This window comes from Rhinolophus sinicus, linkage group LG11 (assembly GCF_036562045.2).
Source record: "Rhinolophus sinicus isolate RSC01 linkage group LG11, ASM3656204v1, whole genome shotgun sequence".
Classification (NCBI taxonomy): Eukaryota; Metazoa; Chordata; class Mammalia; order Chiroptera; family Rhinolophidae; genus Rhinolophus; species Rhinolophus sinicus.
In genome coordinates, this window is record NC_133760.1 from 13,570,273 (window position 1) to 13,585,637 (window position 15,365).

General features: G+C 39.5%; 1 protein-coding gene across 4 annotated transcripts in view; it reads left to right on the top strand.

Moving 5' to 3' along the window:
* Positions 1–15,365, top strand: part of LOC141566944 (uncharacterized) — a 49,038-nt gene that overhangs the window by 16,639 nt on the left and 17,034 nt on the right. Inside the window, exons 1-5 of one of the 4 annotated variants that reach the window (XM_019749895.2) lie at positions 6,355–7,065; positions 7,610–7,674; positions 10,956–11,041; positions 11,775–11,901; positions 12,836–12,931. In XM_019749895.2, the coding sequence (XP_019605454.1) occupies positions 11,033–11,041; positions 11,775–11,901; positions 12,836–12,931 (232 nt within the window). In that variant the 5' untranslated portion in view covers positions 6,355–7,065; positions 7,610–7,674; positions 10,956–11,032. Of the gene's footprint in view, positions 1–6,354; positions 7,066–7,609; positions 7,675–10,955; positions 11,042–11,774; positions 11,902–12,177; positions 12,307–12,835; positions 12,932–15,365 lie in introns of those variants that run through there. The other 3 variants (XM_074315779.1, XM_074315778.1, XM_019749896.2) reach the window with 3 other exon arrangements.

The window sequence follows — 15,365 nt, forward strand, 5'->3', positions numbered from 1 at the left end:
CTGAATATACTAAAAAAATCACTAAATGGAAAAGGACAATCAATAGATGTAAAAGCTGAAATGACAAACAGAATTATCTGACAAAGATTTTAAAGCAGCCATCATAAAAATGCTTTAATGAGCACATAGGAAAAAAAATGAAATAAATTAAAAAATAGAAAGTCTGGGGGCCGGCCCGGTGGCTCAGGCGGTTAGAACTCCGTGCTCCTAACTCCGAAGGCTGCCGGTTCGATTCCCACATGGGCCAATGGGCTCTCAACCACACGGTTGTCAGTTCAATTCCTCGAGTCCCACAAGGAATGGTGGGCAGCGCCCCCTGCAACTAAGATTGAACACAGCACCTTGAGCTGAGCTGCCTCCCAGATGGCTCAGTTGGTTGGAGCAAAAGAAAGAAAGAAAGAAAGAGACAGATAGTTAAAAAATGAAATTAATGGAATACTCAATACTTAAAAGCACAGTTCTCAGGGACGGCTGGATGGCTCAGTTGGTTAGAGTGCATTCCCATCTGCGCCCTCCACAACTAGATTAAAGGACAACTGCGCCCTCCACAACTAGATTGAAGACAACAAGCTGCTGCTGAGTTGCAGGAGGGGCTGCCAGATGGCTCAGTTGGTTAGAGTGAGAGCTCTTAACAACAAGGTCGCTGGTTCAATTCCCACTATGGGATGGTGGGCTGCGCCTTCTGCAACCAAGATTGAAAACAGAGACTGGACTTGGAGCTGAGCTGTGCCCTCCACAACTAGATTGAAGGACGACTTGGAGCTGATAGGCCCTGGAGAAACACACTGTTCCCCAATAAAAAAAAAAAAGGGAAAAAAGAAAACCACAGTTCTCAGAAAAGACATGATTAAAGTCAGCTCCAGAAATATGGGAGCAGGTAAATAAAGTGTCATTTTTCCATCTACCATTTCTAACTCTTATTTATTTTAAAACTACTCAAATAGTTTCATGTGTTTACACTGAAAAAATAATTAACTATATTTAGTAGTATAGTAGTCTCCCCTTATCTGTGGGGGATACATTAAAGATCCCCCAATGGATGCCTGAAACTGTAAATAGTACTAAACCCTATACATACTGTGTTTCCCCAAAAATAAGACCTACCTAGACCATTAGTTCTAATGTGTCTTTTGGAGCAAAAATTAATATATAAGACCCAATCTTATATTATATTGTATTATTATTATATTATACCAGGTCTTATATAAGACCTGGTCTTATTTTAATATGTTAAATATATATTAAAATTAAAATAAGACCGATCTTATATTAAGTTTTGCTCCAAAAGACGCATTAGAGCTAGGTCTTATTTTGGGGGAAACACAGCACTGTTTTTCCTACATATACATAACTATGATAAAGTTTAATTTATAAATTAGGCACAGTAAGAGATTAACAAAAATAGCTAATAATAAAATAGAACAATTATAACAATATATTGTAATAAAAGTTACGTGAATGTGGTGTCTCTCTCTCTAAGATATTAGACTGTACTCACCTTTTCACTTAAAGGAAGCACTCTACAGCTTTTCTTTGGCATATCCAAATTGCCAGCATCACTACTTTTGCACTTTGGGGCCATTATGAAGTAAAACAAGGGTGGCTTGAATACAAGCACTGGGAGGGAGATATAAGATTATATACAAAGAAAGAGAAAACAATTGGTATTAGACTTGACAACTTGTGCTATCAGAAAACTTTGAAGTGATGTTACCAAATTCTGATGACGGAGCAAAGTGTGAGGGTAAATAATTTGGGTTCCTGGACCCAATTCCAGGGCACGTGCTTGCGTGTGTGTGTGTGTGTGTGTGTGTGTGTGTGTGTGTGTGTGTATTTCCCCACACTTCCAAGAAGCAGTGCTCCAATACCAGCAGGGGGCATCCTACACTTTAATTCAATTCCAACACTATCTGCCCAGAGATAATGTCAGATCCCACAAGTTAAGGGATCAGTCCTACAGACTGCCCCCCATCACTTCAGATGCTAATCATAAGTCCAGGTTATCATCTGTACTTCTGACTAATTGGCTATGAGAGTTTCCCATGACCCTCTCTTTGGGTTCAATTAATTTGCTAGAATGGCTCACATAAGAGAAACATTTACTTACCAGTTAGTTTTAATATAAAAAGATAGAACTCAAGAACAGCCAGATGGAAGAGATGCATAGGGCAAGGTATAGGGAAAGGAGGCAGAGCTTCTATGCTCTCTTAGAGTGTGCCATTCTCCCCAAAACTCCATGTTTTCACCAACCTGGAAGCTCTCCAAATGCCAACCTTTTGGGTTTTTATGGAGGCTTCATTACATAGGCACAACTGATTAAATTATTGTCCATTAGCAATTGATTAAACCTCCTTCCAGCCCTTCTCCCCCACTTCCTAGATGGGGGAGAGTGGTAGGACTGAAAGTTCCAACCCCCTCATCACATAGTTGGTGCCACTGAAACCAACACCAATCCTTAGGTGCAGACCAAAAGCCACCTAATTAACATAACAAAAGACATCTTGGTCATTTTCATCATTTAGGAAATTCCAAGGGTTTTAGGAGCTCTGTGCCAGAAACGGATAAAATACAAATATGTTTCTTATTATAAATCACAATATCATAGTAGAATAGAAACATTTTCAAATATGACAAAAACTCAAAAAATTTATCTCTAACACATAAATCTTAAGGAAGCTGTTGGAAAAAGAACTTTTACCAAAAATGAAAAGTTAGCAAAAATTAACTTAATTCCAGGAAACAGGATTTCAATTCAAGAAAACAATGAAAGTTTCAGGACAACTCTACTGTCCAATTGTAGCCACAGAATGGAGGATTGAGAGACTTTAATTGAATGTTTGAACAATTTAAAAAATCATCTAGGTATGGACATTTAACATATCTGTTGGAATATCTCTAAATACTAGTAACAGGTACAAAGAAAACCAATTAAATCTTTAATAAACAAAAACGTATCTAAGAAATGTACTTGGATTGAATTAAAATAATTTACATAATTAGTATATAAATGCCACAGGTTGACTTGAACTAATAATTGAGATGTAACTATATTTGGAGATGGTCAAGGAGATAAAAGGTGAATTTTTTTTTTTTTTGCTTTAAACAAAGAATTAATACATAGAACATTTTTATTACTAAAGACATATTTTTTAATTTTATTGGGAAACTGTGCTTCTCCAGGGCCCATCAGCTCCAAGTCATTGTCCTTCAATCTAGGAGGGCGCAGCTCAGCTCCAAGTCCAGTCGCCGTTGCAATCTTAGTTGCAGGGGGCACAGACCACCATCCCATGCGGGAATTAAACTGGCAACCCTGTTGAGATCTCGTGCTCTAACCAACTGAGCCATCCGGCCACCCCTCCAGAGGCTCAGTGGCAGCTTGTTGTCTTCAATCTATTTGTGGAGGGCACAGCCCACTGGCCCATGTGGGAATCAAACTGGTAACCCTGTTGTCCAGAGCTCATGCTCTAACCAACTGAGCCATCAGGCTGCCCCCTAAAGATATTTTTAACTACTAAAATGAGACTGATTGTTTACCTAGAAGTTATTTTAAAAAACGTTTATTATCTAAGAATTATTGAAGACATTATTGAACTCATCCAATATTTCATCTAGATGCAGAGCTAAATCCATAGAGGAATATTGCAAGTGCAGTTATGGGAGAAAATAAAGCGCCCCCCTCTGTTTTGTTTTATAAAGTTCTATTAATTTCAACTTTCTGAGTACATATTCCTATAATCTTATCACTCATTAATAATGATAATCTTACCACCCCTTTTCCAATGTTTATTGTGCCTGTAATTATTTTATTCACCTAACTCCCATAGCACCACATTCCTGAGGGAACACTTAATAGATGTGGGTCATCTATTAAGATGTGGGTCACCAAATTCCCAACCCACAAACACAGTACCTACAGAAAGTGTCGATGTAAGAAACATCCAAACCTATAGAAAATTTTTGAGTATTTTAGCCAAATTGATGACAATTGCCGGGAAACAAATTTTAATGGATTGAGAAAAAGCTCCCAAGAACGGTCGGTTTGCAGTTTATTTTATACATTAGAATAAAAGATGCAAGAAGGGTTACACGAAATCCATTGGTGGTGGGTCAAGGGAGCGGGAGAAAGCAAAGCAGGGAAATCATTGGGACTGGATAAAAAGTAAAACGAAGAGACACTTATTTTACACTGGTGGGTACAGGATAGTTAATAATTAACATTTACAGTACATAGAGATGGTATGTGGGGAACAATGAGGGGGTCTGTGGTCTCAAGCTCTGGTGCTGAGGTTGTGCCCTGAGGAGTCTGGAAAAGATTATTCTGACATTTCAAAGGTATGTTACATAGATGCTAAAAGACAATAGACAGGTTCTCTTAAGGTAACTATTGACCTTTGTCAAGGAATCTACTACCCGCTATGACTCGCTTTTAGTTACGAATTTTTATGTTCTGACCATCCTATTGGTTACTTTTGAAACCAGAGGGCAACTGAGTCCGGGGCTCAAGCTGCCAGCGCCGCTCAGCCAATAGACCAACATAGGAGTTGGGCTACAGGATAAGCATTTATTGTCAGCACCAGTGATCCGAGAAGGCAACAGGTTAACACCTTCAAAAACTGCCTTAACATTCTCAGATTGGCTTAGCATATTTAAGGGAAAATCTGGGCATTTCTCCAGAGGCTAAGTGACAGTTTTGGGGGTCTGTATGGAACCTTCCCTCTGGTAATGTGGTTCTCCAGTGGCCTCAGCGACTCAGGAACAATGATGGGAGTAGCCTGGAGAGAATGTTAGACCATAGAGATTGTGATCAATAAGCCTAAGAGTATTAATCATACGTTTCAGGGTAATTTTCTAAAACAAGGAACTGGGACAGGGGACATTCCGAGCTCAAGCTGCAGGGGGATGACCTATTGCTAAGCTACAGGTAGGTCAAGGAAAGGTGAGGCCCGGGCCGTTGTGAGGCCTCTACTGTGGGGGTCCCAACCAGGCCCTGCTTCACTTTCGGACTCCGAAGGCCAGTCATGCAGGCCTCCTTTGAGCTTGTCAGGTTTAGTATGTGGCTTTTTCATTCACAGAAGCAAGAACCAGAACTGCCAACGTATCAAAACTGTTAAGACAGGGGCTTGTAATGGTGACACTAAATGTCCTATTTTGAGATTTGGATCTCTGGTATAATGTGATTTAACAAGTATAATTGAGCTTGGGACTTTTTGAAAGCTTTCTTTTCTTTCTTTGCACCTTGATGATTCTGCTTCCTATACATTTACTATGCATATCAGTTTCAATATTTCTATTTACTTTCGCCTAGTGCTGGCCCCGTGACTTGGGAAAGGTTTTGCATCTATATGGGATTCACTCCTGGCTCCAACTTAATCTACACACATCCTGGTTAGAAAATATAAAACTTGAGACCAAACAAAGACACGACGCAGTAGTTTGCAGTCGTTTCCAGCAGACTCTGTCCAGCCAATTCTTCTCTTACTTTAATAAATCTTCCTTCTATATTTCTACCTGACTCGTGAATGGTTTCACAGCCCGCAAGCGAGCAGACAACAAAAACCATCCCAGAAATAACACACAATGCGGCTATGGAAGAGGAAACATTTTACCTCTACCCATCTTAGGTTCTCAGCTGGGGCTGCTTAACAAAGACAGGTTAAGAGGAGAAAAACAATTTATTAACGTTATGCATACACCATATGGGAGAAACCTTAACAAGAGTAACTCAAGGTGGTGCCTTTTAACTCGTTTATATAGCATCTTTGACAACAACAAATAAAAACACAATAAATTTGTAGAGAAATGACAGGATAAAAAAGCAGTTTTAGGCTTCTAAGGATGGCAAACTGGGTGGAAACTAAGGGAGTAAAGTTTATTTGCAGATTCCTTTAGTGCCATCTATACTCGTATGCTGTCTAGAGCTGTCTCCAGTAAGGAAGAATTTCTATTGTCATTAGGCAGAAATGGGGGAGAGTAGTGAGAGCTTTTCCTGCCCATGATGCTTCTAAATTGCCTTCAGCTCAATATAATTTTTATGTTAAAGAGGCATATTTTGGGGTAACATACTCTGGTTTCCTTCAGGGCCCAGCCATCTTCACAGATACACACAATCTCAGGCACTTGACAAAGGAAGCCACAAACCGCTCAGACCCTAGTGAACCCCAACCGTCAGAGTCAGGGCATAATCCTGAGGAACCTTCTCTTGTTGCACCACCCAGCATCCAAAGAACAGCACACACGCAGGAAACAGCTCCAAGCACCAAAATACAACCCCGTACACAATCACATACTCAGGCACACAGGGCACCACGTCAGTCCCTCAGCACGGACACACGGAACATGCGAGCAGCACTGGGTATTACAGTCAGGTTCACCGTTACAAGCCTAAGATCTGGACAACGGGCTCCAACCTCTTCATAACAGGTTCCCTTCCCTCCCGTCCCTCAGCGGGTGAGACCCAAGGGAATCCTGGGCCCGCCGAGGATTCCAGGGTTCACCACCCCCTTCCCCAACCCCCGCGCGCGCCTGCGCACTCTGGGCAGAAAAGGCAACTCCCAGGAGCCTCAGTGCTTGGCTCTTGGGGGCGGGGGCGGGGCGGTTCTCGGCATTTGCGGGCCTGCAGCCGAGAACCGCGTGAAAAAACAGGAATACACACCTTTTCTTATATTTGGACTACAGTTCCAACAGGGGAGCACACCCGGATTACCCTGGATAGCACCGGTCATTCACAGGCTCACGTTTACAGGCCTGTGTAAAAGGCACTGGGCACCTCGGCTGTTCCGGAACCCCGTTTCTCCGCTGGGCCTGCCTGCATCCCGCCACTTTCGCCCCTCGGATCCCTACCAGAGGAGCGGGGTGAGGGGGCGGCGGACACTAGCTCCCTGTGTCCCGCGCGCTTGCGCACTCGGGACCGAGACAGGCACTCGCCGGAATCCCGCGCCGCAGACTTGAGGGCTGGGCGCTCTCGGGATCCCTGAGCGTCCTGAGTGCAGTAAGGACGGCTGTGGTCTGGGCTTTTCTGAAGGAAACCAGCGTGCAACGGACCAGGATTTGCCGCCCGGAACGGAGGTGGGTCCTGGAGCCTCAGGCCACTGTGCGTTTCCTGTGGAATGAGGGATTGCTTCAGTCTTGAGACCGGGAGGGCGCGGGGTAAAGCTCGTGTGGCGGCAACTGGGTGCTGGGCAGGGTTTGTGGGTGCGGCCTGTTCTGCGATGCGAGACCCTGAGGCCCTGAGCACCTCGGTAAACGCCTCAGTTACCTAGGCCCGGCTGTAAGAAAAGGCACAAAAGGGGAGGTGGAGCTCCATAATGAAGGTCCCTGGCAAAACTCTGGAACTAGCTTGGGGGCGGGACTCGGGGGCCTAGGAGGACCCGCTGGACCAGAGGAGATGCGGTGGGCCGGCACCACCCCTCCCCAAAGCGGAGCTAGGCAATTGTGGTGTCCGAACTACAGCTGCGAACTCGGACACGGGTGACCGCAGACCTTCTCCCGTCTCCGTCTCCTTTCGATTTGTGCATGCAGGTGGGAGGTAGTGAGGGTCGAGGGGGCATGGAAGGTGGGTTTTGACCGAGTCAAAATCCTGGGGTGTAATGAACCTTGTTTGCCTCCCTAGTCCTGCCAGTCTCCAGAGAAGGCCTTTGAAGTGAAACGAATTGCTGCTGCGTCTCTAAAAGCCAGGTTCTGTGTGAATTTGTGCTGCTTCTTTGTTTCTGTGAAATGTATTTGATTTTCAGGACAGGAGTCTGAAATGTCCTGCTTAAGAATATTCTACTGTTTGATTTGGGCCTTAGGATTTCCCTACCTAGTCAATGGCAGGGACCTAATTCTTAGGTTTCTTTTTCTAGTGTCCACTTAATGCCTTTCTACAGGTGGTCAACCATGTGCTATATATTCAGTTCCTCTGAGCACTACTTTTCCTAAGGAGTTTGTTTGTTATGTCGATGTAAGTCCATACCTTTAGAATTTTCTAAGAGTTTATTTGAGTCAAACTGACAACGACATATGCTGGGGAGCGAGTTCTCAGATGCTCCAGACAATAGCAGTTTTGCAGCTTCTTTTATGCATTCAAAATTAAGGAGGGAATTTACAAGATTAAGAGGAGGTGGGAGAAAGCAAGGTGAGGATTGGGTTACAGGGTAGTTAACAAGATTGCATGCTCTCTTGAGAGTGGTTACAGCTTATCTTTAAAATAATATATACAACTGATATATACAGCTTATTTTAAAGATGTGTTAATCTAGAAGCACAGAAAGGGACAGGGCTTGCTTATAGCAAAGGTGAACCTTTTACTAAAAAGTTATATGACTGGGCATGACCATTCGCCATGACCTGTCCAGTTAGGAATTTATGATAAGAACACCCTGTGAGGTTACCCCTTTTTCCCCCCACAGCTTATTTTCCACAAATAAAAAATTGTATATATTTAGGGTGTAAAGCATGATGCTTTATGTATGTATATATTGTGGAATGGAATGATACCACACTCAGACTAAATAACATTTTCATCACCTCCCTTTGTTACCATTTCTTTTTTTGATGTGAGAATACTTAAGGTCTACTCTCATCAAAGTATATAATACATTATTATCAGTAGTAAACATGCTATACATTAAGTCTTCAGGATTACTCATCTTAGAACTAAAAGTTTGTAGCATGAGTTTGTTTTGAATATGTCTTTGGATAGAGAGGTGTATACTAGTAGTGGTTAAGAATTTTGAAACTAGATTAAGAGAGTTTGAATCCTGACTGCCACTTAAATCTGAATGTGAGCAATCTTTCTGTGTTGCAGTTTCATCTGTAAAATCTGAATTATAATACAGTCATAGGCCATTAGGTGATTTTGTGGTGCGAACATCTCAGAGTGCCCTTACACAAACCTATATGGTGTAGCCTACTATACACTTCGGCTATATGATTCAACCTATTGGCCTTAAAGTAGGCAAAATAATTTTCCCTCTACCCTTCTGGGGCTGAGACATCCCTTTAGTAAAAGACAGATTAACAGGAGAAATACTAACAAAAGTTTAATAACATGTATATACCGTGTATATATGGGACACACCCAGGAAAACTGAATAACTTGCCAAAATAGCTAAAGCCACACAACCTTAAGTACCATCTTCAGCAAAAGAGAAAAGATGTTGGGGGGAGTCAGTTCTTCCAGGTTGCCTGAAAAGCATAATAAGCAAGGGTAAGGGTCTTCTGCAGATTTAAGTCTTTGTTTTCTGCCTCAGTTTTTAGAGATAACACCCATACAAATGGAGATTTCCCTTACAAATGTAAATGTCTTTTACAAAGGGTAACCTAGATTTTCAGAGCTTCTTCCATGTTTGCTGTTTCTTAAAATTAACCAGCCTTAAATAATCCTTATGCCAGATAGACATATTTTGGGGTGACAAATTCTGTTCTTCAACAACTCTTAGGCCACAAACCTGTACAGCACAGCAGGTTACTGTACTGACTACTGTAGACAGTTATAACACAATGGTAGGTATTTGTGTAATGCTTTGCATATGACATAATAGCTACATATGATGTCACTTGGTGATAGGAATTTTTCAGCTCCATTATAATCTATTGGACTACCATTGTATGTGCAGTCCTTCACTGACTGAAATGTCATTATGTATGACTAGTATATATACCCCACGGTTGTTTTGAAAATTATCTGAATTAATATCTGTAAAGTTCTTAAAAGAGTATCTGGCACATTAGAAAAGTGCTTACTTATATGCGGAATCTAAAGAAAAGAATAAGTGAATGAACTAATCAGAAACAGTTTTGGAAACATGGAGGGAAAAACAGAGGGTTGCTAGAGGGGCGGGGGGGTGGGGATAAGGGGAAGGTGAGAGGTTTTGGGAACGTACAGAGGGATAGTGGATGGGGGGAGGGGGGTTCACACAGTGTGAGGGATATAAATGATAAATGTCTAAGTTTTGCTTTGTCTTGTGCACCTGAAACTAATTAATAAAAAAAAAAAATTCAAAAAAAAAAAAAAAAAGAAAAGAAAAGTGCTTAATCAATATTAGCTATTGCGATTAAATGATAATTCTTAGTAGCTATTGCTGTTAAATGATAATTCTTAGTTACTTTATCAGCTTTCTGTAGTCCGAAGAGTAATGAAAATGTGAATTATGATGGATGCTTGCAAGCAGGAAAATGAATCAGTTTCTCAAGGCGACCAGAATAGGAATTTTTAGCATGAAGTGTCTTTGGACGCTCTTATATGGGTTTTCAGGACAAAAATCTCTTAAGATTATATCCAGAATTGTTGTATATATTTGTCAGTGGGTAATCTGTGGGGGAAGAAATCTCATTTCATGATATTGTCAAAATTGTATATGACCCAACAAGATTGAGTCTCACTGGTCTAGAACCAAAGTTTGGAATAATCTTTTACAAAATTACTATCTAGCAATATGGAAATGGTCAAGTAAACTCCATTCATGTGATGGAATGTTATGTGATAGTAAAAATTATATTTATAAACAGTCATAAGAAAAAGGTGTATAATGTAATATTGAGAACTATTGTTGTGAATAAAAATCTTTAAGAAATTGTAAAGTTACATATGTATCTTGAGCACTAAGATAAGGATTTATATGATACTTTGTAAGGATTTAATTGGTTATTTATTGGAACCCAGGAAGGGTAAACCCAAATTATTGAGCAGCTGCTGTGAAATAAGCATTTCTTTCTGTCTGTTGTGCATGCTGTCTCCTAACCACTTTGGAAATGCTATGAATATCCTTCACAGAAGGATCTGAGGGTTTTGATGAGATATAATATTCAAGTTGGTAGGTGTTTTTTTCAGTCACTCTGATTTCCCTGTTGTTACCACTTATGCAGACCTATATAAACACAGTTTTCTTAATGATTATAAGGTATTCCTTCCTTCCAATGCATTAACTAAGGAGCTCTGAGGCAGTTCTGTTAAGGCTTCCCATTCTTTTCTTCAGCTCTGGCTTCTGTGGGCTCTGCTTCTCCAGTGAATGACCCTTGAGGAAAACTGACCAGTTCTTGCAACTTTAAAATCATGGCGAATGTAAGTTGGTGTTTCTCTCTTTGAAATGCTGTAATTGTTTTCAGGTTATGTGAACATTCTCGTTAGTTATCCTGAAACTTCCTATCAGAGCCCCATCCAGCAGCTTCTCCCCAGTCTCTCCCATTCTAGTGGGGGATGGAGCCCAGCAGCCCAGGCCCCTCCTGTGTGCCCCTCTTTTTCATCCAATGTCCATGTGTAAAGTGACCAAATTCTTCAGCATCTCCTGTATATTCAGCCTTTGTCTAGAGCAGAGATAAAGCAGAAATGAAGTCCCTAGAGGGAGATACTTGATCTGAGACTCTCAGGACCAGAGAGCACTTTAAAGCAGCACTGTGCAAAAGAATTATAATGTGAACCACATATGCAATTTAAAATTTTCTAGTAGTCACATAAAAGTACTATAGAATTAGTGCCTCCTTTGTGCAGTAGGCAGCATGTCAGTCTCATAAACATGAACATATATAAAGTTAGGTGTCCCACAGTACAGAGGCAGTTTTATCTATAGCAGTGGTGGGCACACGGACTATAGCTTGTGAGCCAGTTTCATCCCATGGCCTGTTTTTGTATAGCCTATGACCCAATTACATTTTGAAAGAATTGTTTAAAAAGAGAAGGGAAAATGGAAGAAAATGTAACAGAGACCATATGTGGCATGCAAAGCCTAAAATAAATATTTCTGGCCCTTTACAGAAATAAATAATTTTACAAATAATACATGGGTTTGTCATTTCAGGATTTGGTGATATTCAGAGATGTGGCTGTAGACTTTTCTCAAGAAGAGTGGGAATGCCTGAACTCATATCAGAGGAATTTGTACAGAGATGTGATATTAGAGAACTATAGCAACTTGGTGTCAGTGGGTAAGCTTATCTGTGTCAAATAATTTAGAAATCCACAGGACTGAATTTCAGGGCTGTCTTTCTAAAGATTAGCCGAATATCTGCTTTGTAGTTTGGGAATAGGTACCTTCAGCTATTAAGCTGTAAAATAGCACCGTCAACTTCCCCCATAATTTAGTGATCATTACATCTTCCTTTGCCTTTTCTGTAATTGCTTCTCTTTAATGACAGCTGGATGTAAATTCTTAGACACTCACAGCAAAACCATTGTCAAAGAAATCTGGTTTCATACTGCCATAGAAGGTCTATTTAACCTGCTAACTCACCTGTGCTGTGAGGAGGAAGACAGAGGTGTCTGGCTCTACATACCTATTGAAAAAGCTTATGCAATGAATGTGATGGATTGAATCAGCTGTTAAAACTCAGGTGAACAACATTGAATTTACTACAACAGACATACTATCTTTTAATTAATTTATGATTTAATTGATTTATTAAACTTTGCATTTAACATTGGGTAAATATCCTGGTAAGAAGCTAATTATTTTCCTCTTAGCCAAATATTAAAAAAAAATAGCAAAAGTAGTATCTAATAAACATATATAGTGCCTACAAAGTACTAGGGACTCATCCAAGCACTTTATTAAATCAAACTTTACAATAATACTATGGGTAGATATTATAATTATTATTCCCTTTTTACAACTGACAAAACTGAGGCCTTAGTGATCTAGGTGACAGGCAGGATTTGAAACCAGTGCTCTCAGTCATTAACTTCCTCTCAAGAGACAGCCTGTGTGAGTTTAAATTAAAATAAGATGATGTTCCTACCTCTCTTCTTGGTAGTCCTTGTGATCTGGAAGTAATTCTAATATGATTGTTTTTCAGTCCTATTACTCTTTGTTCGGAGGCTTGATCAAGTAAATACTTTCTTTATTATGTTCCCCCCATGCAGGATGTTCCATTTCTAAGCCACATGTGATTACCCTGATAGAGCAAGGGAAAGAACCCTGGATGGTTGTGAGGGATGAGAAGAAGAGATGGAGCCTAGGTGAGTAAGTGCTAATCAGGCCCAGGTAAGCCTGATGGCACAGTCCTGCTGGTTGGAAAGGAAACACCCCTTAGATATTGATTATGAAGAAAAGACCTGAAATGCGGGAAGAAAACTTAGATCTTAGCATGAGCTACCAAAGAAATTTCACCTATACTTTCATTTACCACTTGTTTCTTCACTCATATTTCCCTCCCATTTCTTCATTGCCCTCTTTTCTTGGTGTTTACATTGTAGTAGGAAAGTCATGCAATAAACAAATGGATTACCAAATATCACAAAGTGATTAAGTATTATGAACAAAAGTGAATAGGGTAAAAATAGGGAGAATTATGATGGGAGAATGGGGTAATTTTAGATAGGGTAGTCAGGGAAGAGGAACCAATTGGAAGAGACTAACCAGTCAAAGGTGGAACCATTTGAGCATTTATATACATAACTGCAATGTTTTACAACACATAAAATATGCTTAATTCCATAAATTCTAAATGATACCAACAGCAAATTGTTCACCCCTGGGAACTATTAGAGAACAAACTTATTTGGAAAACATACATTTAAAAGAAAAGAAGCATTTATCCTGCCTTCCTTACTATAAGAACAATTTTTATAGTAAGGAATGTTTTTCTTAATAAAAGTATTCAGTGAATAAATGAAGAATGTTAGAATTAGAATATTAGCATTTTGGAACCTATAATGAACCATTGGATCTAGGCATTGAATATCAGTGCTGATAGCATCATAAAAGTAGAGACAATCAAACATATGTCTTCTAATGTAAGGACACAGTATCACCTATGAAGTAACTTTGCTAACAAAATTGATACTAAGTCTGATCAAGCTTCTAAAGCCAATTACCAATTTATGGGAAGATGATAGAGCAACATGTTCTACTATACTTTGGGAATATAGTCAGCAACATTCAGAATATGGGAAAAGCTACACTGCCAAAAACAGTCTCTTCAACAAATAAATTGCAAGGGAAATCAAAAGGTAGCAGGAAAACTTCCAGATTAAAAGAGATGTACAAGATATGTCAACCAGTTGTGCTCTATGGACTCTGTGTGGATCAATTATGATACTTAAATTGTTTAAAAGTTTACAAATGAGATAGTTGAAAGTATGATTTTCAATGATACTAAGAACTATTTTTTTCAAATTTGCTTCAAATAATGTGAGCAGAATAGGCCAGGATTGGGATTGGATTGATGATTGTTGAGGTTGGGTCATCGGTACATGGACATTTATTATACTTTTCTGTCTGTTTTTTTAGACGGAAATGTTTGAAACGCTCTTGTAATAAGGTTTTGTTTTATTTTAAAGTTATTGGAAGATAAAAAGTAAATGAGAGGTATGGCAGTGGTGAAAATAAATGCAAACAATTCTTTGGGATAGTTTTGTGTTAAAAGCAGACATAGGATATAGGAAATGTATTTTAAGATGTGAGGAATTAGATCATATTTATAGGCTGAAGGGAATGATTTCAAAGAAAGGAAAACTGATGGAGTAGAAAGAGGATAATTTTGTAAGCGATGACCTTCAATAGATGGGAAAGAGTAGGAGCCTATTTATGAAGGAAAATTATGTATATGGTAAGAATATGAGCATAGGTTGGTTGGATAATATGGTGAAGGGGAGAATTGTATTTTTCTTACAATTGCTTCTGATTCCTTGGTGAAATAAAGCAGCAAGATCACCAGCAGAATGTGAGGCTTATTCAGTATTTTATTAGAGTTTAGTATGGTCTACATAGTATTTGGTCAGTTTTGATCCTCAGAAGTACAATTCTATGGTCATGGGTTTTAACGTTTACACATCTCTGGATAATTAACCCTAGTGTTAATATGATTAAAACCGCTCCTGTCATAAATATTTTGTGAACCATATTATCTTGTATCAGAAAAGAAAAAGTGATTAAAGACATTATGCTTCAGGAAAGTAATTTTATGACCAGGTAATTTGCTTCTCATTCTCTTTTTAATTAAAGCTGATACCCTGAAAATGGAAATAACATTTCTCCTTTTATATTGATCTAAGATAGGCTAATATTTTGGTTTCACGTTAGTGTTGTTCACTAGAGTAAAGCCCTTGATTCAGTAGAATCCAAGTTAGTATTTGGTTTATTGATTTTTAAGTAGTTAAATATTTTACATATGTCTTAAAAGTTGTAACATTAAAATTTTCTACCATAGGTTAATCTTTTGATATTTAGCCCAGCCTTTTGTTTCAGTGTAGGTCCAGCCAACACTTTCTTGATAAAATCACACGTTTAATGCATAAGCTATTATTTCCTCTTTCAATGTATTTAAAATAGAACATGAACCTAGAGATACTTGTGAAGTAGCCTAAGTGCAGGGTCCTTGAGTTTTTATGTTTTCCATTAATCTTTACTATTTTCTCAGCCATGCCTGCTTTGATAACAATGTCACGTGCA